This window comes from Pelodiscus sinensis, chromosome 2 (genome assembly GCF_049634645.1).
Source record: "Pelodiscus sinensis isolate JC-2024 chromosome 2, ASM4963464v1, whole genome shotgun sequence".
Lineage (NCBI taxonomy): Eukaryota > Metazoa > Chordata > Testudines > Trionychidae > Pelodiscus > Pelodiscus sinensis.
Genome location: NC_134712.1, coordinates 27,212,945 through 27,239,008, shown reverse-complemented (window position 1 = coordinate 27,239,008; position 26,064 = coordinate 27,212,945). Strand labels below are relative to the sequence as shown.

Below are 26,064 nucleotides of genomic sequence, written 5' to 3'. Positions count from 1 at the left end.
AAAACATAAAAAATATACTGCAAAGTTGACTTCTCTTCCATGGCTTTTAATTATCACCCCTCTATTCAGACAACTGTGTTGCCAATAATCCAGTGTCCAGCTGGAAGTCATGCCGAGTGACAGAAACACCATTTGGATGTCTCAAGATATACAGGGTTGGCAATAAGATTTCCTGTGGGCTTTGAAGCCTGGGTGCTTGACAGGCCACAACTCCTGTTGATACTTGTGGCACAGTCCTTTCCCAGGCCCCTTGCCCTGGGACCTTCAGCCACAAATCACCAGGAAATCCTCTCTGGTTCAATCACCTGTGTCTTTTATTACTTGTGCAAACTTCCCACCACCTTCTATTTACAGAGCCTATTTTTTTTTCAACAGCAAACTCAGCTTCTCCTTCTAGCTGGGGCACACTCATTCACCTACTTTCTGGCCCCTCCTTCTCCACTTCCCCTGTGGCTGCCTTATATAGCCCTCTGGCTAATGAGGTCCACAGCTGCTTCCATTAGCCCCCCCCCCCCCTCCCCAGGCCTGGGCTTGTTCAGCTGGCTTCCCTTTGAGCCTTTTCAGCCAGGCTATAGTGGCAGAGTTCTGGCTTAGCCAGCCGTCTGTCACAATACTAATCTCCCCGTTTTTTCAGTGTTGGAACTCTAAATTTCATTCTTGAAATTCTTAGTTGTGGACTACATCTTGATTTAGCTTGTGTAATTCTGTGGCTTTATTTGCTTGTAATGGTAATCAGACTGGAGACAGAAACATAGGGATAAAAGCAACCCGTGGGGCTACTATCTTACCTCTGCTGTTTGAGAGGGTAGAATGTGTGTGTGTGCCTCTTTGTGTGTGTGTGGGGGGGGGGACTGGATTAGTTGGGAAGGGGCTGGTTCTCTAGGGAGGAAAACTACTGGGATTTTCAGCAGATTAACCTGTGTAGGGAGCTGTGTACTGCATTTTTTGAGAAAGCTGTCTGATGCTCCATTTTATGCATTGGAATGGAAATGTGAGATATGGTGGGGTGTAAAGAGAAGGCCTTGGTGCTAGAAGAGAAAAGGATGGGAAACAGAAGGTGTCATATGGGCAGAACAGAGAGTTCTGTGGTGCATGGTAAGGAGGAGGAGGAGGTGGATATCAGTAAGTTGTTTAGAGCTTGGGGGGCTACTGAAACTGCAAGAGGCGAGAGAAAGAAAGAGAAGAACATTGGGCTCCATGCTGTCAGAGACTTCTGTCTCTCTTTCATTTGTTAGCACAGCTATGTGTCTCATGGGGTGTTTCACTACAATGATGTTCTCCAAAGCAGCCAGCTACCACTATGTATGTATGTGAGGAGACAGAGGACAGAAAGCATCTGCCTGGAGGAAGAAGGTAAGAGATGCAGAAAAGACAGGCCTTCCTGATTGTCTAATAACCTAAGATACCCTTACAGAGAGAGACTGACTACAAAGACCCTGTTAAGGACAATCTAGATATGCATGGCAATCCCAAATCCACTAGGAGAAATTGTGAGAGATTTAGGGTATGTTGTGTGTGCAAATTGGAACAGGAAGTAACTGGAAAACTATTAAATAAGTTTACTGGAAGTTGATAGAACATTTTGAATCATATTCAGAGAATTACTGCTAATTAATTTTCACTGGGTCAGCATTTCACTTTGATAATTAACACAAAATATTATCAGCATAGAATTATAATTAATATGAAGGTAGCACAAGCCCAAATGTTGCCAGATCTCTCCTCTCACTGCCAAATAATGACTGTAATCAGGAACACATTAAAAGCTGAAATTAAACTGAGAGATTTGAACAGTATGAATAAATTATCTTCCCTAATAAAATTCTTGGACTATTTTTCTGGAAAACTCTAATGAGGTGTAGGGAGCACACAGAAGCTCTACCATGGAATGGGAAAGTATAAGGGAGGGGGGGGGGGGTGGGAAATGCTCCATAGGGACAACCACTGCTGTTCTCTGCTAATTTACATGGGTAGATTGGCAGGCACTCCTTGCTCAAAGGCTGATGAGCTACAGTGGCAGCTGGCAACGGATTCCCTGAGGGACAAGATAGTGCTTCAACTGGGCCTATATAATAGGTAATTTAATTGTGGTACTTCTGTCCAGCTGAACCTGCTCCTTAGATTCTTCTCTAACTCCTAATGTTAGCACTTAGCATGGAGCTCGTGAAATGCCTTTGTTCTGTCTGAGATGAGGAGATATGTACTAATAACATGTGTAGTGGAGGGGCAACAGATAAGACATATGGAACTCTTGGGATTTTAAGAAAACTATGGGGGCAGAGCAGGGGGAAATCTTCATGAGATGGAATGAAAGATTGCAGTGCAGGAGGAAATGGAAGGAAGATAAAACATTGTGAGCTGAACAGAAAACTTGGGCACCAGTGGAAAAATGGCAGTACCAAAAGAAAGTGAACGATCTGAGAAACATGGGAAGAGTAAAGCAATTTGTGGTGAACTTTATGTATTATAACTTAGATGCTGGGGTATTTTTGGTAGCATTTTATTATAAAAAGTGTTAATATTTTGCACAAAGTTATGGGGATCAGAAGTGAAAATAAATTTAAATGAGCTTTTCTGAGTGGTACCTGAAAGTAGCAATTCCATGTTGCTATTAGTAAGTGTGGCATTCACTCTCCCCGATGATGCATTGAAACTGGTCACGGTCAAAGTCATGGGCTGTTTCTTGCCTTTATAATTGTAAGATCCTTTCCATATATAATTTTGGGCAAATACATCATCGGGAACTATAGAGATATGAAATACATATTAATGTGGACAGCAATATTTACAGTATACAAAATCATAGTTTTCCAACCAAATGCTTGATAAAATATGATAATTTTTTCTGTCTTTGTTGTGATTTTATACATCACTTTAACCACTGGCTATGATTATTAGTCAAAATTATCTCATAGAAGGAAATAAAACTGACATAATAATCTATAAAGCAAACAGGTGATATATAGTAAGAACCCATCCACATTTAAACTTCTATTTGACCTAATAATGGACATACGTTACAATATAAAATTAACTGCATAAATTCTAAATGTAATGGCTGTATCCAAAATACCAGATTATGCTCAGCACTAACATTTTCCATTCCAACATACATAGACATCATGCAGCATGTGTGCACGCACATCTCATTCTTTCAATATTAAAAGTAAGTTGACACATATTGACACTTTAGGAACAATGTCTCTTTTAATTAGGTCACATTGAAATGGCAAAGATGGATATAGAAAGCAAACTCCTATATTTAATGGGAAAGTTACTTAAGTAGATGTATCTTATCACAAACTGCTTACATAAAAACCACATAAGTTTTATCAAGAGCAAAAAAATAAGTCACATCCTCTACACTGAACAGATCATGGAAGAAAGAGGGAATGGATCTCAGATTTGATATACACATATCTGTAAAATGGATCACTTTCAGTAAATCACAGAAAGTGATTTAGCAACTTTATTTGGTCTTCTGTGTACATTTCCATAAATCTTACCATGGTAAAGATACCTTTTATTCATTATAACCTGAGGTAATTTTATGATGCCTTAAGTCACTTACCAACTCAGATTAATCAGATTCAATATTCAGATTGGACAAAGTTTAAGATAATTTTGCAGAATAATATTAAAAACATGGGGATGTAGTAATATTACCCATCTCCTATACAATACTTCCTTTTATCAGGAGATCTCAGAGTGCCTTATGAAGGAGATCAGTGCCATTATCTCTGCTTTAAAGTTGTGAAAAGGAAGGCACAGACAGGTAAAATGACTTGCCAAGATTACTCGCAAGGCCAGCGGCACATTTGGGAAAAGAACCTGTCTCTCTTTATTCCCAGAGCAGTGCTCTATCTGGAAGGAAGCACTGTCTCACAGTTCAGAATATCTAATACACATAAGAAACTATACAAGGAAAAATATGCAATGTTCCATTTGAGTACTGTACCCCCCGATATTAGAGACAAAAGATAAATTGGAAGCTGAGTTACATATCTTGTGGCCAAAAGGTACAGAAGAAATTTGGCAGAATATCAGAACTTTTCAACATAAATTGATTTTACTGGAAATAAAAGACTCTGAATAAATTTGTAGATAACATCTTGAATACTGGATTCATCTCTAACCAGCAGCAAGTATGCTCCCAAGTAATTTTTCTTGCCAAAAAAACACAAAATATTAGAACTATATGTAATGTCTTTTGACTGAACTGACTGCAAATTTTTGCCCTCTGCAAATACACACTCACATATAAATACTGGAATTAAGTAGATGAATTAAATCCTCAAGTAGTATCCAAGAACAGATGTTGATGTCTCTAACAGTAGCCAAACATGTAATTTCCTTATTTATCAAATGGAAATAAATTGTTTTTGCCAAAAAGTGCTAATGGCTGCCACAGACCCCTTAAAGCTGGTAGGCATACAAAATAGAAAAGAAAAGCAATTAAGATTATTTTTGGAGTATGTTATTTGGACCCCATATTCTTTACAGTCATATTATAACAGTATAATTATGACATAATTATTATGTATTTTATACAAGATGGGTCAAGTCAGATGTCATAGAAAAGGTTATGATTTGCTAAATATGATTATCCTATTTGTATTACTGTATCGCTTTTTTAACTGAAGTTCATAGAATCATAGAGCTGGAAAATACCTCAGAAGGTCATCAAGTCCAGCTCCCTGCTATAGGCAGGACCAATCCCAATTAAATCAACCCAGCCAGGGCTCTGTCAAGCCAAGACTTAAACACCTCTAGCAATGGAAACTCCACTACTTCCCTACATAACCCATTCCAGTGCTTCACCACTCTCATAGTGAAATAGTTTTTCCTTATATCCAACCTGGACCTCTCCCACCACAACTTGATACTGTTGCTCCTTGTTCTGCCATCTGTCACTACTGAGAACAGCCTCTCTCCATCCTCTTTGGAACCTCCCTTCAGGAAGTTGAAGGCTGCTATCAAATCCCCCTCACTCTTCACTTCTGCAGACTAAACAGACCCAACTCCCTCAGCCTCTGCTCATAGGTCACGTGCTCCAGCCCCCTTATCATTTTGGTTGCCCTCCGCTGGACCCTCTCCAATGCATCCATATCCTTTTTGTAGTGGGGGGCCCAGAACTGGACACAATACTCCAGATGTGGCCTCACCAGAGCCGAATAAAGGGGAATAATCACATCTCTGGGTCTGCTGGCAATGCTCCTCTTAATGCAACCTAATATGCCGTTAGCCTTCTTGGATACAAGGGCACATTGTTGACTCATATCCAGCTTCTCATTCACTGTAACCCCCCAGGTCCTTTTCTGCAGAACTACTACTTAGCTGGTTGGTCCTCAGACTGAAACAATGCTTGGGATTCTTCCGTCCCAAGTGCAGGACTCTGCACTTGTCCTTGTTGAACCTCATCAGATTTCTTGTGGCCCAATCCTCCAATTTGTCTAAGTCACTCGGGACACTAATTCTGCCCTCAAGCATATCTACCTCTACCTCTAGCTTAGTGTCATCTGAAAACTTGCTGAGGGTGCAATCCATCCCTTCATCCAGGTCATTAATAAAGATATTGAACAAAACCGGTCCTAAAACCAAACCTTGGGGCACTCTGCTAGAAACCGACTGCCATACTGCCATCGAGCCATTGATCACTACCCGCTGGGCCTGGCCTTCTAGCCAGTTTTCTATCCATCTTGCCGTCCATTTATCCAATCCACATTCCCTTATCTTGCTGGCAAGAATATTGTGGGAAACCGTATCAAAAGCCTTGCTAAAGTCATGGTATATCACTGACTTTCCCACGTCCACAGAGCCAGTTACCTCATCATAGCAGCTAATCAGATTGGTCAGGCACGACTTGCCCTTTGTGAATCCATGCTGACTATTCCTAATCACTTTCCTCTCTTCCAAGTGCATCAATATGGATTCCTTAAGGATCCCTTCCATGATTTTTCTGGGAACCGAGGTAAGACTGATCGGCCTATAGTTCCCTGGATCGTCTTTCTTCCCTTTTTTGAAGATGGGCACTACATTTGCCTTTTTCCAATCATCTGGGATCTCTCCCGATCTCCACAACTTTTCAAAGACAATGACCAAAGGCTCCTCAATGACATTTGCCAACTCCCTCAGTATCCTCAGATGTATTAAGTCTGGACCCATGGATTTGTGTACGTTTAGCTTTTCCTAGTTCCTAACCTGTTCTTTACCCACCAAGGGCAGTCCATCTTCATCCCATCTTGTGTCACTTAGTGCATTATTCCGGGAGTCGACCTTGTCCGTGAATACAGAGGCAAAGAAAGCATTGAGTACTTCAGCTTTCCCCACATCATCTGTCAATAGGTTACCTCCTTCATCCAGTAGGGGCCCCACACCTTCTCTAATAATCTTCTTCTTGTTAACATGCCTGTGGAAACTTTTCTTGTTATCCTTCACATTCTTTTCCGGTCGCAATTCCAATTGCGCTTTCGCCTTCCTGATAACCCCCCCGAATTCTCGAGCTATACATTTAAACCTCTACCTGGTCATTTGTCCAAGTTTCCACTTTTTGTAAGCTCCCTTTTTGTGTTTAAGGTCACTAAGGATTTCCCCTGTAAGCCAATCTGGTCTCCTACCATGTTTGCCTCTCTTACTACACATCGGGATGGTTTCTTTCTGTGCCTTCACTAAGGCTTCTTTAAAATGCTGCCAGCTCTCCTGGATTATTTTCCCCTTCATGTTAGCATCCTAGGGGATTCTGCCCATCAGGTCTCTGAGGGAGTCAAAATCTGCTTTTCTAAAGTCCAAGGTGTGTATTTTACTACTCTCTTTTCTTCCTTTGGTCAGGATCCTGAAATCTACTATCTCATGATCACTGCTTCCCAGGTTATCACCCACCTCTACTTCCCCTAATAGTTCCTCTCTGTTTGTGAGCAGAAGGTCAAGCTGCGCACAACCCCTGGTCAGATCCTTCAGCACTTGTACCAAGAAGTTTTCCCCAATATTCTCCAAAGACTGCCTGTGTACTTCCATATTAGTTTCCCAACAGATGTCAGGGTGATTAAAGTCCCCCACGAGAACCAGGGCCTGCAATCTGGAAGCTTCTCTCAGTTGTCCGAAGAAAGCTTCATCTACCTCATCCACCTAATTCGGTGGCCTGTAGTAGACACCAACCACAACATCACTGCTGTTGATTGCACCTCTAAACTTAACCCATAGACTCTCAACAGATTTTTCTCCCTCTCTCTATATAAAGTTAAGAATATTAACTATATATCTGTATTTCAAAATGTACTTTCACCTGGGGAATGTCCACTAGCCATTATGCTTTCATTGTAGATACTGTAGTTGGATAGAAAAGAGCCTATTCAGGACTATGTAAGACTTAATGTTGTATAAATTGTAACTGCATTTTTCACAAGTGAAATTCTAAAAGGATATTTTTCCCCATAACAAATTGTAACTTAACAACTGACTAATTCCTGAGTATCCAGAGAAACAGGTGAAACTCTTCCTGCTCACTATCATTTCTACTTCCTGAAAATATCGATTCATGATAGCAGATTTCTTCCACAAATCATGTATATATGTAAACAAAATACTATAATTATTAGCTGTAAACAAATTTTGTTTTAATATATGAAAAGACCCTCATAGATTTGCCAAAGCTTTTGCATGTGATTGACAGATCTCTTCTAGGAATACTTGGGTATGTCACAGCATAGGCCAGAATTGCAGATAAAAGACAAATATACATAATATGTGAAAATGAAGGCAGTGATAACACAGTTGTCCTTAGAACTATGTATTTAAATACTCAATTTTACATTAACATCAAGATCACAAGGCTCCAGCCCTGGAGTGAGATGTGCTAGGGTGGACTCCAGTGCTAGTGAGCCAGCAATGGAACTCAAAATATGCTTACGGGTCCATACTAGTACATGTTGCCTCAGGACCCGGGTCTTAAATAATCAAAAATAAAGATATTCATAAGTTAAGGTTCAAATAATGGAGCCAACATTTACATTTCCAGCATTAAAAGAGAGATGGCTGATTCCGGTGTTGCTTTTGTAGTGCTTGAACTAAGTGATTTCCTGCATAGGACTTTTATGCATGTACATATATTTATGCCTAAATCCTTTCCTCAGAAGAATAGTTACACTGAAGTGAATAAATGTTTCCAGGATTGGGGGGCTTGGATTTACAGTTAAACGCCAAGATTTAATTTGCGAAGTGGGTCCAATATTAGTAAGTTGAGTATTTTTAGATAACTTGTTTATAGGATGTGGCCTATGGAGTAATTAGTACAATCTGGATATTTTCAGATATTATGATCATGAATGTGGGACTGCTTAAAGTCTATACTGCAGTATATAATTTGTAGTAAATGGGAAAATGCAAGAAATGTTTTATTTCAACCACCCAAGTTCTCCAGGTCAAACAGAGTTTGACTGTGTCTACACATTATCAAATCCCAATCCATATTAGTTCATTTTCAACCACGATTGGTGGAGGTTGTTTGCACATTGAATACGCCAGCTCATATATTGCTGCCAAGCCACCCCTAGGATTTCTTTAGTAAGAAGGGAACAGGAGCTTTGTTTGTATTTTGTTTGGTTGCTATTCCCTGTCATTTCCATTGTGAAGCTAATCCTGAATAACTGCCTGACTGTTCATTAGAGTTCACTAAAGTAAACTACTTTCTGGACATAGTATCACATTTTTCCAAAAGAAGATTGAAATAAAAGAGAGTTTGCTTTAAAGAGAGTATGCTTTAAAATGTCTTTATGCCCCAATGTATTCTACACATCTCTAACAAAGATCCTTATGTTTTCCTGCAAGTATCAGCTTGACATAATACTAGAAAAATATGGACATGCACATATGGATATGGGTGATATAGGAGAACATTCTTATAATTGCCTTTATTACTGTTCAAGTCTGCAAACAAAATGCATATATATATTTCAGTACAAAATGAGACATCAGGACAGAGGGCTCATTACACTGAAATAGAAATCACACAAGGTTTTTTGTTCACTTGTTTTGAAAGTTTAAAAAATAACATTTTAATAGAGCATAATATAAAACCAGGCAATGAGCAATCGTAGAGCTAATTAAATTTGTGTATTAGATCTGTACTGATTTATTTCAAATACAGAGACACAAATTAAACAAAATACTTTGAAGCTTACATTACTGATTCTGTGGATGAACTAGTATACATCAATCCGTCTGATCACTGAAGAAAGTGAGATTTCATAAATGCACGGAAGACAGGGATGGCTAATCCTATAGTAGACTCAGTGCCTAAAATTCATAGACTGTAAGAATTTGAGGCCAAAATGGATCACTAGATCAACTAGTTTCACCTCCTGAGTATTCCAGAACATTACATTTCACCAAATTACCCCTGCATTGATCCCAGAGTAAGCGTTTGGCTAACGCATGTTCCAGAAAGCATTCCAGCTTTTTATCTGAAAACATCTAAAAATGGGGAATCCAACACTTTTCCCAGAGTAGTTTGTTTCAATGGTTAATCACCCTCACTTGATAAAAAAATTGTGACTTTCTTCTAATTTGAATTTATGTTACTTCAGTTTTCAGTAATTGGTTCTTGTTATACTATTCTCTGCTTATTTAAAGAGACTCATAGTGCCTAAAACAAAATACAGGACTATGTAGCACTTTAAAGACTAACAAGATGGTTTATTAGTCTTGTTAGTCTTTAAAGTGCTACATAGTCCTGTATTTTGTTTCAGCTACACCAGACTAACACGGCTACATTTCTATCACTATTCTCATAGTACCTAGTATGTTCAACTTGTTAAGGAATGGATATTCTACAATAACGTTACCTCTCAGGGTTTTTTTTATAAGCTACACAGATAGGAACTTCCTCTCTCTGATAAAAATAGACTTCAAATGCCAGTGAACTAAATCCTATGCTATATATACTTGAATAAAACACAATAACAATTAGGTTAAGCGCAACTAAACTATATTCAATATTTAGAGACACTAAATTGCAAGCCATCAGTGAACACTTTTGAAAACACTAAATGTCATTACTGCACATAACAGCTACTTGATGTCTGTTCACTATTGAGAGACAAGAATGTAGTTACTGAAGAGCTTTGGTTAGCATAAATTAGTTTAAGAATCAACATTCTCCTGTGGAGTTAGGTTCAGCAACTGTCCTTCTCCTGTGAAATCATTTATACCACCACAAAACAAGTCAGAAACAATGCTATTCACTTGGTAGAAGCTTACAACCACAGCACTTAAGTAAGTGACTGTATGAGGTAACAGGCAGCAGAGTATTGGGCCCTGGAAATAAAGTCAAAGAACTCACCACTTAGTTTAGGACTCGGGGTTCCCAGAGCTGGCCTAGGGTCTTTCACCAATATTTTTGATCCAGCTATTGAAAAAAACAACAAAAATGGACAACAAATAACCATCTGAAGACATTCAGTGTGATCTGTGCTCCTAAATCACTTAAGATCTAAAATTATATCCTTAATTACTTAGCACACAAAGCCATCTTAAAATGACCGAGATTAATATACAATTATCTAAAATAGCACAAAAGAGGAAAAACATATAGAGAATATTAAGAAAAATATAGAAAATATTAAGAGAACTTCAGTAGACAAACTATGTATTTTGCATAATACAGTTTAAAATGTTATATAGGGATTATCAGATTCCTTGAATGAGTCAAATGGAATTATCCTCTCCACCTGGTACCTGATTCATTCATTTTTTACTTGAAGTAACTACCCAAATGTTCTGGTTTTCTGGAACGAAGCATGAAATCCAAAAATCTTGTATTGGAGACTGTCCTGTACAACTGGCATGTGAATCTTTATTACTGAGATCACTTTTATATATTTGATCCTCCTTAGATAGATGAAAGGGACTCAAATCTTTGTTCCTTTTAACTCAATGATTCTATCATTTAAAAAAAAACACATAATATCCATGAGGAGAAAAAAAAAAGAATACAGTGCTTTTCTTCTAACTACTTCCTCCCATGGGAGGAACATGACTTTTCATCTTCCTCTATGTAATAGGTATAATCAGAAAGGTCCCTCACAGTATGCTATATTTCTCTCTAAAAAGAGTTCATATTCTTGAAGATATTGCTCTTTCTTTTCATCTTCCTGTAATACTGAAGAGCGAGAAGTAAGAACCTTAATTTTAACCATCTTCTGACCCATAAATTTGTTTTACAAATGCCAGGATTTAAAAAAAATAGGTCAATCAAATATCCAAATGAAAGTAAAGAATCAAGAGACTGTCAATGCTTTATCTCCTGCCTTTTATAGAATATTGAAGTTGTTAGTAACCTACTCTTACACCCACTCAGAAGGAGTGGCTTACTGATTATGGGAAGAAATTCTAGTTTACTGTATAAACAGGGCGCTATTCTGGGGTTTTTTTAAGTGCAGGTATTTCACCCCCACTGCATAAAGTGTAGATAAAAAGATGAGGTAGATGAGACTTTCTTCGGACAACTGAGCGAAGCTTCCAGATCGCAGGCCCTGGTTCTCGTGGGGGACTTTAATCACCCTGACATCTGCTGGGAAACCTATACGGCAGTACACAGGCAATCCAGGAAGTTTTTGGAGAATGTTGGGGATAACTTCTTGACACAGGTGCTGAAGGATCCGACCAGGGGCCGTGCGCAGCTTGACCTTTTGCTCACAAACAGGGAGGAACTAATACGGGAAGTGGAGGTGGGTGACTGTCTAGGAAGGAGTATGGCAGAAAGGGATCTAGGGGTTATAGTGGACCACAAGCTGAATATGAATCAGCAGTGTGATGCTGTTGCAAAAAAAGCAAACATGATTCTGGGATGCATTAACAGATGTGTTGTGAGCAAGACACGAGAAGTCATTCTTCTGCTCTACTCCGTGCTGGTTAGGCCTCAGTTGAAGTATTGTGTCCAGTTCTGGGCACCGCATTTCAAGAAAGATATGGAGAAATTGGAGAGGGTCCAGAGAAGAGCAACAAGAATGATTAAAGGTCTAGAGAACATCACCTATGAAGGAAGTCTGAAAGAATTGGGTTTGTTTAGTTTGGAAAAGAGAAGACTGAGGAGGGAAATGATACCTGAAAACTGTTATCTAAAAGAGTGTCATAAGGAGGAGGGAGAAAACTTGTTCATCTTGGCTTCTGAGAATAGAACAAGAAGCAATGGGCTTAAACTGCAGGAAGGGAAGTTTAGGTTGGACATTAGGAAATAGTTCCTGACTGTGGGTATGTCTACACTACAGCGCTAATTCGAACTAACTTAGTTCAAATTAGTTAATTCGAACTAAGCTAATTCGAACTAATGCATCTAGAACTAAAAACTAGTTCAAATGAGCGTTTTCCTAATTTGAACTAGCGCGTCCACATTAAGTGGACCCTGAAGCGGGGTTAAGGATGGCCGGAAGCATTGCCGGCAGGGCATCAGAGGAGGACTTAGAGCGTGGAGATGCTGTCTCAGGCTAGCCGAGGGCTGTGCTTAAAGGGTCCCGACCCCCACCCCGAACAGACAGTTCTCAGGGGTGCCCCGCTTGCAAAGAAGTCCTGGCTTGGAGTGCCCTGAGTGCCCACACTGGGCACATCACAGCACTTGGCCATCAGCCCGGCTGCACTTGCCGCAGGCTGCCATCTGGGGAGAGGAGGCAATTGGGGGGCTGCAGGAGAGCTTCCACCCCCAGAAGCCCGCAGAGCCAGCCCAGTCCTCTCCATTGGGGGCTCGTGCCCCATTGCTCCCTCACCTCCTTCCACTTACCCTTCCCTAGCCTCTCTTCTTGATGTACAAAATAAAGATAACGTGTCTTCCAAAATGGAATCTGTCTTTATTGAACAAAACTGGGGGAGACTGGGAAAAGGAGGTGGGAGAGGGGAAGAGAGAGGCTGGGAGAGGGTAGGGCAACTAAAATGATCAGGGGTTGGGAACAGGTCCCATATGAAGAGAGGCTAAAGAGACTGGGACTTTTCAGCTTAGAAAAGAGGAGATGTGGGGAGACAGGATAGAGCAGGAGTTGGGTGGAGATGGTGCATACAGAAAAGTTCTTCATTAGTTCCCATAAAGAAGGACTAGAGGACACCAAAGTAAAGGAATGGGTAGCAGGCTTCAAACTAGTAACAGAAAGTTGTTCTTCACAAAGCAAAGAGTCAACCTGTGGAACTCCTTGCTGCAGGAGGCTGTGAAGGCCAGAACTACAACATAGTTTAAAGAGAAGTGAGATAAAGTAATGGAGGTTGGGTCCATGGAGTGGTATTAGCCAGCGGATAGGAGTGGTGTCCCTGCCCAAGGTTTGTGGAAGGCTGGAGAGGGATGGCTCGAGACAAATGGCTTGGTCACTGTTTTGGTCCATCCCCTCCAGGGTCCCTAGGGTTGGCCGCTGTCGGTAGACAGGCTACTGGGCTAGATGGACCTTTGGTCTGACCCAGGACGGCCATTGTAAGCTCAGGGCTCAGGGTCGGGGGTCTCAATCGACCCCCTTGATTCTCTTGAACACCTGCTCCTGGGTGGCCAGGCTGGCAGCTATCCTGCTCAAGCCGGCCACTTTCCTGTTCCTAGTGTGGAGATCGTGGATGAGGTCCACGATGTCCGCACTAGCCCAGGCGGGTGCCCACCTCTTGCGGTCCCGGGCAAGCTCCCGGGAGCTGCCAGCCTGATCCCGGGAAGAGGGGGAGGGCTGGGGGGCATCGGGTGGGTGGCTCGATCCGTGCCAGGTGCAGGGTCTGCTGGCTGGGTGCTGGCAGGCTTGCACCTGTCATGGGCACTGTAGCCAGCCCGTGCCCCTTTAAGGGGTCCGGGGCTGGGAGGGGGGCAGTAGAGTTTCCCTGGTGTTGGCCAGAGTGGCCACCAGGGAAACCTGGGGAGTGCTATCCTCCCACTAGTTCGAACTAGGCTTAATCCTCGTGGAATGAGGATTACCTAGTTCAAATTAAGCGCTCCGTTAGTTCGAATTAAATTTGAACTAACGGAGCGCTAGTGTAGCGCCTATGAAAGTTAGTTCGAACTAACGTCCATTAGTTCAAACTAACTTTGTAGTGTAGACATACCCTGTCAGAGTAGTCAAACACTGGAATAAATTGCCCAGGGAGGTTGTGGAATCCCCATCTCTGGATATATTTAAGAATAGGTTAGATATGGGTCAGAGGTGCTCTAGACAGTATTTGGTCCAGCCATGAGGGCAGGGGACTGGACTCTTTCGAGGTTCCTTCTAGTCCTAGTATTCTATGATTCTGAGACAAAATTTGAAATATCAAAAATGTTCATGGATCAAAAAAATCAGCCAATTTTAATTTTGAAATGGCAAAACATTTCATTTGAAATGTCTGATCAAATCAAAACACCTAAATATTCCAAAATGGAAATGTTTAATTTCAATGCATGATACTGATCTATTTTTTTTAAATTTCTTCAATATTAAACTACATTTATTGTGATCAATGTTCCTTCTAATCTTTTCCATCCACGAGTGTAATTAATTTGTTTATATGCAGTAAGGCAAATGTGTCCCGCCAGTAGGAAAAAAACCCTTTGCTGTGGGAATTCTGCTAATCAGCTAGGCAGCATTTGAACCTCTCCTGAGGGGCTGCGCAAGCACACAGCTTCCAGGGATCACTGCTGTGATGGCATATTGCCTTTTGTGTGGGAACTGTAGTTTGGGTACCTAATGCCACTGTTATCCCCTATGGACAGTTTCCCGGAACTGACTATGTCTTCCATGATGAATCCATAGCTTTATCACTTTCATGATATGCCACATTTCTCAACTGGAAGGAAGATTCTACTTGAACACCACAAAGGGCATGCAATTTGATTGTAGCTAGCCAGTTTATGGAGTTGGTTCCTACATAAACCCTTTCTCCCCTTGGTATAAGGAAGCAAGATGGGATAGGCGGATTTGATTATCATACAGAATTTCCTTACTATACTTTTTAAATACTAAAGAACTAGGGGGTTAGGTCTGCCGCTTCAACTGTGTTTTTTTGTGCTATTCACTTCAATTCTGAATTGAAATGTATACTACATTTGCATGGTCAACCTGCCTTCTTTCTCTTCTTACATGGGCTATGTCTAGACTGCAGGCTTCTTTCAGAAGAAGTTTTTCTGGAAGAGATCTTCCGAAAAAACTTCTGAAAGAGAGCATCTACACAGCAAAAGCACAATGAAAAAGTGATCTGCTTTTTAGAAAGATAGCATCCACACTAAATGAACGCTTTCTTGCATTTAAGTTGTGATTACTATGGATGGAGTTCCACCAGGGCATCTGTGCTTTCTCCTCTTTCCTCCTCTTTAGAAAAAACTTCCTCTTCTCTATCCACGCACACCCTTTTCTGAAAGAGGTCTTTCAGAAAAAGGCTTTTTCCTCATAGAAAGAGGTTTACCAATGTCAGAAAAACCCCCGTTCTTTCGATTTTTTTCAAAATAATGTGATTGCAGTGTGAATGTAAATGAAGTTTAAAAAAAAAAAAACGGACGTTTTTCAAAAAAAACCTCTGCAGCGTAGACATACCGTATGGAATGCAAGTCCTCCCAGAGACTTTACTCTACAGTAAGTTCTAGAACACCAGAAAACCCAAAATCAGCTTTGAATATCACTGAGTTCTGTTCTTTTGGAAGGCACAAAATTATGGTAATATAGATGGAAATGAGAGTGGATTTTCTAGGCTTGTATGTCTGGAGTTCTAATTGATATAGCATGTAAGACTATTGTATAATGCATGTGTCTTGTATATGGATGTAGGGTACAATTTTCAAAACAGCTCAGGCACCTCAGGAATCTGAATCCCGTTTTCAAAAAAGACTTAGGAGCCTAACTTTTGATGAAAATCACTATGATGTAAGTACTAAATCAAATGGGTGCTTTTGAATAATTTACCTACTAACAAATAATGCTATTATATGAACTATAATAGAAAAAAGAATAAGTAGTACATAGATTTTAAAAATTTAATACATTTATTTATAGGATATAGTGTTACTAAATAGCAAGTAATGGAAAATTTAAAAATTAATATTTGAAAGAGGGAGGGGTAGGAGAGCAAAAGGTGTTACCTTCACAAACTGGAACTTTTCCAGTCCATGTGCCATCAGATCTGCAGACTCTGTGTTCTGATCCTCCTGATAGGAAGAAGCCTTGCTGACAAGTATAAATCAATGTATAGCCAAGTGAAGGAAGATCCATTCCACCCACGTTAGCATGAACTGGAGTTTCTGGTTGTTTACAGCTGTGAGCTACAAAGAAACTATGTTACTTTTTACTTGAAATAGTAAAAAAAAAAAAAAAATCAGAAAAAAACTCAAATATTTTGAATGGTAATTAATTAAATAAAAACTATTAGAAATAATTACTTACATTTATATGGTCTTTCTCATCTGAGAGCTCACTAAACACTTCACAGTTTTATAAACTATGGCCCCAGTTCTGTGAGCTGATCCATGAGCTGGACATTTACTCCTGTGTCACAGCTTACCCAAATTTGAGAGTCCACCTTTGCAGACCTTCTCAAAAGCCCAAACTCCTTATATATGTGTTGATTGCCTCACACACCAGTAACAGTAATACACCCATTACACAAACCACAATGATTGTTTAACATCACACAGCAACACTCAATAAATGTTTGGTACAGGAAATGAAGAAAAATGCTTAATAACTTGTTCTGAAACTATTCTTTGAGATATATTGTACAAGTCCATTTCACTACATTTGTTTATATGATCTAGTGTCTGAGATTTTCCTTTTGAGGTGCTAGTCAGGGTAGGACATGTACCCTCTGCTAACTAGTGCTTCTGTGCAATGCTATAAAAGGCAGAGCCACGCCTTTTATAAATGTTCATCTTTCTACAAGGGAACACAATACCATCACACAGGGAAGATGGTGTTTGACAATACTTTTGTAAGCTCCAGAAACATCTTATTTATGGTGAATGTCACATGAAAAGGCCCCACAGATGCCAAGGTATCAACTTGTTCAACTGTGTGAACTCTCATGAATTACTTTCACCTTCATATTTAAGGAGGAACATCCCCCTATTTAAGAGTTGTTGGTGAGCGATAATTAGATAGGGGAGCTGAGAAAACACCAGTCACTGACACCTCCTTAGACAATGAGGGAGAGGGACACTAGGCTGGCTAGGATGGAACTTCCCTTCTTTCCTCCAAAGAGGGATTCACTGGGCAGAGTGTTTATATTCACTACTGAGCTCAGTACTGGCAGTGGCTTCCTGAAGCTCTGCACAGCTTCATGATGTCTTGTGGATGATGTAGAGGAGACATACTGCAAAGAAGACCTGGAAGCAGGAGGAAATCCACACAGATTCCAATATAGTCATTGATATGGAACCAAATCCAATTTCTTCCCTCCCCTGTGTTCCTATTGGTCAATCAATGAAGAAATTCCATTGGATACCAGAGGTGAGGAGAGTGATAGCTTATGTGACAAGGCTGTGGCAAATAAAATCCAGCTTCCAACTCTAGTGTTGAACCTCAGTCACCTGATAGGAAGGTGGGGTGCTTCTTGGTGCCAGGTAATGGAGAAGAAGGCACCATACAAGGGAGTACTAGATGGTTCTGAAATGCTCATAGTACCATAGACTGAACTCTAGTAGCTTGCAAATGCACATGAGTATGTCACAACTGGGTGAACTGTCTGTTGAACTGCTGGCAAAGTTTGTACCAAGAGACTCAGCACATCATATACTATGGCATATACTTCAAGCATTGCTGACACCGGAAAAATTTCCACTGAGCTAAAGCAGATGGCATCACTGAAAATCACAGTGCTCGCTAAGAGGTGAATCTCAGTAGCACTAAGTATTGGCAGCAAAGTGGACAATCTCTTCTCCCCAAAGGTGTAATCTGCACTAAATAGTGCCTTGGCACCAAGTGCACTCTACCCTACTTCCTAGCATATTTGCTGGTCTTTGGTGCCTGGGACCTTGATCTCCTGGACAATGGGTCCCTTGATGCAGTCTCCAAATGCTTCTTTTTTATACCAGAGAATGAGAATTGTGCCAAGACTCTACCATTACAGAAGTACTGCTGCTAAATGAAGTAGAGGGCCCAGTGGCTGTCCTTCCAGGGGGGGTAAAAGAGGTTGCTTCTGTAAGAAAATGCTTTAGTCTGATCTTCCTATCTCTTTTAATTCTGGGCTTAAAATTCCTGCAAATTCGGCACATACCTATTAGGTGGACTTCTTCTAAGCACTGCAAGCACCTGGATTGCATGCCACTGACTGGCATCAGCCTCTTGCAAAGTAGAAAAACTGAAGCATGCTCCAGAACTAGGTACTGGTACCCAGAAGAGGCATGGAATATACACTAAATACACGAGATAAAAAAGGAAACCTACAAGTAGAAAACTCTCAACTATTTGCAAATACCATCTATATACAATAAAGATACTCTAAAAAGAGGGAAACACTTGCAATAGCTCAATAGAACTCTCTGACAACTGTTACAAGGAGTAAGAAGGAATTAGAGAGGTTGGGGCAGTTGTGCTCTTTATATCATCATTCAGCAGCACAGGACAGCATAATGAGCACAAGCAAGCTGATACCACATAAAGAGCATATTAAGCACATGCCACATAGTGAGTACACACTGCACAGATAGCATAGTGAGCACAAGTGGTAAATCCCTGATGCTAGTACAGTGGGTGCACACACACCTGAAGTGGAATGGATATGTGCAATCACACAAAGAAAAATAATGTGTCACCCTGAAGTTATAAGGAGTAAAATTAGATAAAACATTGTAATTAATTATCAAAAGTAAAAATTACCCCAAATGACCCTTAAATAAATAGAGCCCTGTGAGTCTGCAGATACCCACTTAATATCCATAGATATCCACAGCCACAGCTATGGAAGTCTACTGCTCATTTTTGTAGTTACACATGTGGATACACATTTTGCCTGAAATGCTGTCTGTTCCCTCTGGGCAGTGCTGTTGCTGAAATGCTGGCTGTTCCCTCTGGGCAGCCCGTGCTGCATGGGGAGTGCGGGGCCGAAATGGCTGCTTGCACCGCTTGCTCCCCCGCAGTGACCTGGCTGAGTGGTGCAGAAGGCAGCCGAGCGCCACAACGGGAGGCGAAGGGGGGCGGGGCGGTGACGTGCGGCGTGACAGCGGCTCCAGGCCCCGCCCCCTCGCTGTGTACATCACCGGCCTGCCCCCCTTCGCCTCCCACCGTGGCGCTCAGCTGACTTCTGCACTGTTCAGCCAGGCTGCCGCATGGGAGCAAGTGGTGCAAGCGACCGTTTGTGCTCCACGCTCCCCTGAGTGAGAGGCAGCAGGGGGAGGAGAAGAGAAAGAGAGAGACAGAGAGAGAGGCAGGAAATGGAGGAAAGCTGAGAGAGAGGGGGGGAGGCAATAGGAGAAGGAGAGAGAGACGGAGAGAGAGACCGGAGGCTCAGGAGAGAAGACCAATGTGGAGGAGAGACCTGAAAATCCCGTTTTATGATGGGCTAATTGTCTAGTTTCAAAATAATGGGCTGTGGACACTCCATTTATTTCAAAATAAGGGTGGGTTATTTTGAAATAACTCCCCAGTGTACACCAGAGCTCACAGTTGTACAAGCTGATAGAAAAGGCAAAGCTTAGTTTATTGTTTGTTACTTTTCAACAATGTTGTATATTTAAGATAATTTAAGAAACCTATCATGGGACACTATTTATGGCCCAAGACTAATAGAAAAAAATATTGACCCCCCCCCTCCACACATTACTTACGTATACATTCTGGCTGAATCCCACTCCATGTCAGATCAGGGAGGCATGTTCTGGTTGTAGATCCTTGGAGAAGGTGTCCTTTTTTACATTGAAATTGAACAACATTTCCCACCTTTTGAAACAGTGAAAGCACAAAGATGTTATCACAAGGTAATATCAATTGTTTCACAATCAATAGGGAAAATGCCCACACAGAATGCAGGATGGATAAGCTAAGGAGCTTCTTAAAGGGAATTGTATTTTGTGGAAGAGTTAATACTTTGGAACAAAACCCCAATATTTCAAAAATCTCAGTGAAACGGAATGGAGCCCCAAATCAGGGACAGTCTGTTTGGAAGCCTGGAAGCCCAAAATGCCAAGGAGTCACGAACCTCCTTTTCATACTTTCAGGGGCTGCCAAGGAGCTGGGTTGGTATGTTGGCAGGAAATCAGGTATGTCTTGAAACTCTTCTCGTAGTAAATTTCACTGGTATGTCTTTGAAATTGAACAAGCTTTCTAAAGTGGTTCAATTATAAGGAATCAACAAATTTTAATGAAAAAATGCTGCATTGGAATTTGTCAGACTAGCTATAGTTCCTCCCGATTCAAGCCTCTATGGTTCTTGCATTTTCTTTTAAATTTAATCCCAATGGTGTTACCTTTACTTTTTCACTACAAGAAGAGAACAACAAAGGAGATGTTTACTAGAAAAAAGAGCACATACAAATTTACACTTTAAACTCCTCTGAGCTCACCATTTTTTATACTTGAAAAAAAAAGAATTATTTGAAAACTAAGCATAAGTAGTGTCTGAATGACATGCTGTTTCATTGCTTGTGAATACACTAAGTATAGGACCATTTAGTTTACACTAAAAATTTTTAACTCAGGGTGTGTCTACACTGCATTGTTATTTCTAGATAACTAGTGTTACTTTGAAATAACAATGTGAGCATCTACACAGCCATTCCATTATTTTGAAATAATTTCAATATAACAGATAGCTTATTCAGAAATCTGTAAACCTCATTCTACAAAGAATAACACCCATTCCAAAATAGCTATTTCAAAATAAGGCATGTATAGATGTTCCACTGCTGCTATTTCGAAATAATCCCAACACCAGGGCCATTCTAAGTTATTCCTCCGTAGTGCCTCCTGGGCCTCTGAATTGAGATAGCACAACTACATTAGGGAAGCCTGCCTCGGACTAATTTTGAGACTTCCCTGCAGTGTAGACGTGCTATTGCGAAATAAGCTATTTCGGAATAACTATTCTGGAATAGTTTATTTTGAAATAAGAATGCATATGTACCCTCATATACACAAGTCTTTAGGTGTAGAAGTCACAGGCCAAATGTGCCATCTAGTGAGATGTGTGTATTTGAATGCATGTTTGAAGGAGACGTTGTAGAGTTTGTACTAACTTTCCATAGTGCAATGTATTTACATTTAAAAAAAAAAATCAGATTAAGTTTGCAAGGCTTGATAAAAATTCTTGAGCTGCAAAAGATAAAAATTTGCATAGCTTTCATCACAATTGAATCCTATGAAACAGTGCTTCAATGTTGTAAACAATTATTTGAAACTTCCTGTAATGATATTCCATTTCAGCTTAATAGACTTATCATAGTGAAGTTTAATACTAACCCATGAGCTATGCATAGTACCTATATGTGAATTAAAATTCAGACCTTTCCTTTACAATGTCCACTAGACTATACAATTGCTTTAAAGATATCAGTTTTTGTGGACATGAAGCAAATCAGGTTTTCATAATGAAATATATATTAGGAAAACACTAACATTTATTAAAGTTACATCAAATCAATATACTGGTGCTTTTATCTGATGAAGTAGCATTGAATCCAATCAACTAGATAGCCTATCAATAGGTGTTAATTTTTAACACATTAGTGCACATCAGCCCTCCATTTCTCTGAACAAACAGTTTTGAACCAAGATTTCTTATACACCTGTTCTATTTTTTTGCTATGTGTTAATTAAACAATATTTTGACATTTTGTCTTTAAAGCAAACATCCTTTTGTTCCTATTCCAACCACCACATCAATATCACTTTGTTAAGGAAATTTGTTTCATTTGAATGCAAATTATATATGAACTTATTTATTCCCCACTTTATCACTTTATTTCAGATATATCCTTTCAAAGAGTATGCAAAAAATATCTCTGAAGAAAAAAGCTATATATATATATATATATATATATATATATATATATATGTAGCCCAAGGTCCAGAGTGTTTCAGCAGCAGCCCTGGGAACTACAAGTTGTGGACTACAAACTGCGGCATGTTGGGAGAACTTCCTGGTTCCTGCCAGGATGTGCCCTCTGCCCCCAGCCGGGTCTCAGCAAGGACTGTGCTAGAAGCAGCAAACAGGCTGCATGCTGAGAGAAGGGGCTGCTGAACTGTTTTCCTGTTCTATGTTTTTTACAGAATAAAGCCTGTTCCTGGTGATTTGTTGGAGTGGGTCTGGTCTGAGGTGCACTCACACATACACAATGCAGAGCACACCAAGCAGCCTCAGGCCTAGCCCTCCCCCCACAGTGGTGTAAGATGTCACAAGCTTCCCCTATGCTGAATAACCTCACACTGGGCTAGCCAACAGGAGGGGTTACATATATATATCTTTTTCCTTTCTACCATATTTTGTATCTAAACAAAGAAACCTGTTTTGGAGATGCTAAGTATTGGAAATTCCACTGGCTCCCATAGACAGCAATGGGACTTACAGATCAGGCTATTTGAAAACATAAACCTAAGTAACTTGTTCAAGATCATGTAAACACTCAGGAATTCTATCCATTTCGACCCCTATAGTAAGCTTCAATCAACATTTTTATACAGAAAATAAAAAAGGGTCATATATAAAGTGAAAACTAGGTCAAATGATAAGGATGAATACAAACCCCCTGCAAGCATGTAGCAACAAAATGAGATTAAAGGTCTACAGAAATACATTTTGTAAAAAAAATTAGAAGAGAAAGGAAGTCCAAGAACAGAGTAAGCTAATTACTCAATGAGGAGGGGGAAGATAACAGAAAATATGTCAATAACCAAGTGTTAAATATCCTTTTTGTTTTAATTTCCACCAAAAACTGATCAGGTGACTACTAATGAACATTAGTGCAAATGGGAAAGGATCTTAAGCTAAAATAGGGCAAGAACAAGTTAAAAATTATTTAGGCAAGTTAGATGTATTAAGTCCCCAGAGACTGATGAAATACATCCTAGAACACTTAAAGAACTATCTGAAGAGATCTCTGAGCTATTAGCAATTATCATGGTGAACTTGTGGAAGACAGGAGATATCTCAGAGGACTAGAAAAGGGCAAATATAGTATCTTTCTATAAAAAGAGGAATAAGGACAACCCAGGGAATTATAAACCAGTCAACTTAAGTTCAATTCACAGAAATATAACAGAGCAAATAATTAAACTATCAATTGGTAAGCATCTAGAAGATAAAAAGGTGAAAAGTAACAGTGTGGATTTGTCAAGAATAAATCGTGTCAAACCCAACTTAATATCCTCCTTTGACAGAGTAACAAGTCTTGTGGATAGGGGAAAGTAGTAAATATATCTGGAGTTTAGTAAGGGTTTTGATACTCTCACATGATATTTTAAAAAATAAATTAAGGAAATATAGCCTAGATTAATTTGCTATTAGATAGGTACAAAACTGATTGGAAAACTATGCTCAAAGAGTAGTCATCTATCATTTACAGTCAAACTGGAAGGGCAGATTGAGTGTGGTCTTTCAGGGAACTGTCCTTGTTCGAGTTCTTTTCAATATCTTCATAAAGAGTTTGGAAAACGGCATAGAGTGTATACCGATGAAGCTCATGGACAATACCAAACAGGAGTAGAATTCAAAATAATCTGATGAATTGAAGAAACAATCTCAAACAAACATGATGATATTCAATAGGGACAAAAGCAAAATACTCATTTTTGGAAGGAATAATTAACAGCACAAATTAAAAATTAGAAATGACTAATAGCAAGGTGTCCTGCACAAAATGATCTAGGTTTTCACAGAATCAAATATTAAATATGTCGCCAATATAATACCATTGTAAAAAAATTGAACATTATTTTGGAATGTATTCATTGGAGGATTGTAAACAAGACATGAGAAATAATTCTTCCATTATACTCAGCACTGATAAGGGCTCAATTGGAGAACTGTGGCCAGTTCTGCACACCAAACTTAGGAAAGATGTAGATAATATGGAGAAAACCCATAAAAATAAAGTTGTAGAAATGATCTGAAGAAGTGGGTTTTGACCACGAAAGCTCATGATACTGTCTACATGTTTTGTTAGTCTTTAAAGTGCTACTAGACTATTTGTTGTTTTTTAAGTTTTTCCTGTTACAGACTAACTCGGCTACCCCTCTAAAATTTACAAGGTATTCCTTTATCTTCTTATTGAATATCATACAGAACATTATAAAAGAGACTCAAGATTTAGAAATAAAATGCTACCACATGCTACCATATGTGCATTTTGTGACTATTTTTTTCTTTCTCAATACAGTTTGCCCTTTGACTCCCTTCAAGTTTAAACATTCAGGAAACTTGCTGAATGTTCACAAAAACCTAAATTGGAAATATATAGAACTACAAAGTCTTGAATGAAAGACAGATTGTTCTAAATAAATCTTTGTTTCAGTTCAGCAGAATGGTGTGCTGTAATAGCTTATGGTCAACACACTATAAACAATTTCCTATGTTACTAGCAATATCTCTGAACAAATATTTCAAACCCCCAGTTCATTTCAAAGAAGCAATTTATTTCTCAAGCTTACAGATGAAGTTGCTATATACTGATACAAAGGTATTTTGCCTTTGTAAAATATGTTTGAGAATTTATTATGTTCATGACAGATTTGCTACATAATAAAATATTGGAATGAATGATAACATTTGGAATCAGGTAGAAATCCCTTTTATAGCAGAGAATACCATTTGTTTACATTCAGTGGCTGGTATCTGATTTAGGGCTGAGCTAGCATTTTTGATAAACATCTGTTTGACTTAATTTTCAAGAGCCTCAAAACAGATACCTTTACTTGGTTTCTGCCTAATAGTTCATCTGGAAAATTCCAACTGGCATCACTGGTGATTTGTAGTTGTAGAATGTGTGGAGTCATCTAGAAGAGACCAATGTTGTGCAAAGATCCTGTCTATGGTGCTTGGGAAAGCTGGCAGATAGCAGCTTTTTTTTTTGGCACAGATCATAAAATGCAAAGTTTGGAGGTTACTTATATACAGCAAAGTGCAGAGGTCATAGATGGAGTATTATATATGTAACCAGCTCAAAAAAAAGCCCAAGCTTGAAGTTCTGATGACAGGAGAGGCCTGGCTAGGAAAGGAAGTGAATAGGTAGGAAGAAATTGGCATTGTTGCAACCCATATCCTGGGATTAATACTGTCAAGAATCCATGCCAGGTTCTGCCTGTGTAAACTGACACCCAACAACAAGAGTGTGGGGGGTACTTAACGGTGAGATTGTATTGTCAGTCTCAAACCTGAACTTCTCCATGTTTGTGAGATCTTAATTAGAAACTGCATAACAAATACGCGATTTGGTTCTACTAGTGTTAACTTGTGACACTTGTGACACTATATGTGCAAATTGTGAAGAGCATATACTATTTTACAATTAGAACTTTATTTGGCATACCATCTTCATTATTCACTTGCTAAAACCTCAAACTGGCTTGTCTAATTCTTCATAAATATGTGTAATGTTGTTGTAATTATACCCTAATCATTCCTCCGCAACCAATTGTGACACTGACACCAGTATTTTGCACTGTGCAATCACATCCAGTGTGACAGAAATTGATGTTTACGAATTTGCTTCCTAGCCAGTGCCAACTTCTTATACGAGAGATTGAGGATAAGCTGTTGGTTAAGTGAAGTAGTAAGCAAGGTGATCCAATATAAAAAAGAATTGCTGTTGAAGTGTACTTACAGCACAGTCCTATTAATGTGCAAGGCACTAACCTTAGAACTTTGGGGATCAAAATAGTTAATCCCCCAAACAGCTACCTTTCTTTTAGGAATTATTTATCAGTTGACATTTTTCCTGTTTATTTGAAGAGGTGTGTACTGGATGCTAATGATGCTTGCATTCATCATGGGAAAAACCAACCAAACAAACAAAAAATTAAAGGGATCACACTGGCCTGTCAGAACTACGTTGTTTAACATGTCAGACCCTAGGGAATTTGACAACAAAATTACAGGAACTGGCAATTGCAATGACTCAATGTCTAAGAAACATAATAAGCACTTTCTAATGTAGAATTTTATTGC

General features: G+C 39.5%; 1 protein-coding gene across 3 annotated transcripts in view; it reads right to left on the bottom strand.

Moving 5' to 3' along the window:
• The window catches only part of CSMD3 (CUB and Sushi multiple domains 3), a 1,183,531-nt gene that overhangs the window by 9,479 nt on the left and 1,147,988 nt on the right, over positions 1 to 26,064 (bottom strand). For all 3 annotated transcript variants that reach the window (XM_075920204.1, XM_075920205.1, XM_075920206.1), the window contains 4 exons: positions 19,733 to 19,844; positions 16,055 to 16,234; positions 10,337 to 10,402; positions 2,586 to 2,744 (listed from right to left, as the gene is read on the bottom strand). In XM_075920204.1, coding sequence (XP_075776319.1) covers positions 2,586 to 2,744; positions 10,337 to 10,402; positions 16,055 to 16,234; positions 19,733 to 19,844 — 517 coding nt within the window. The remainder of the gene's footprint in view (positions 1 to 2,585; positions 2,745 to 10,336; positions 10,403 to 16,054; positions 16,235 to 19,732; positions 19,845 to 26,064) is intronic.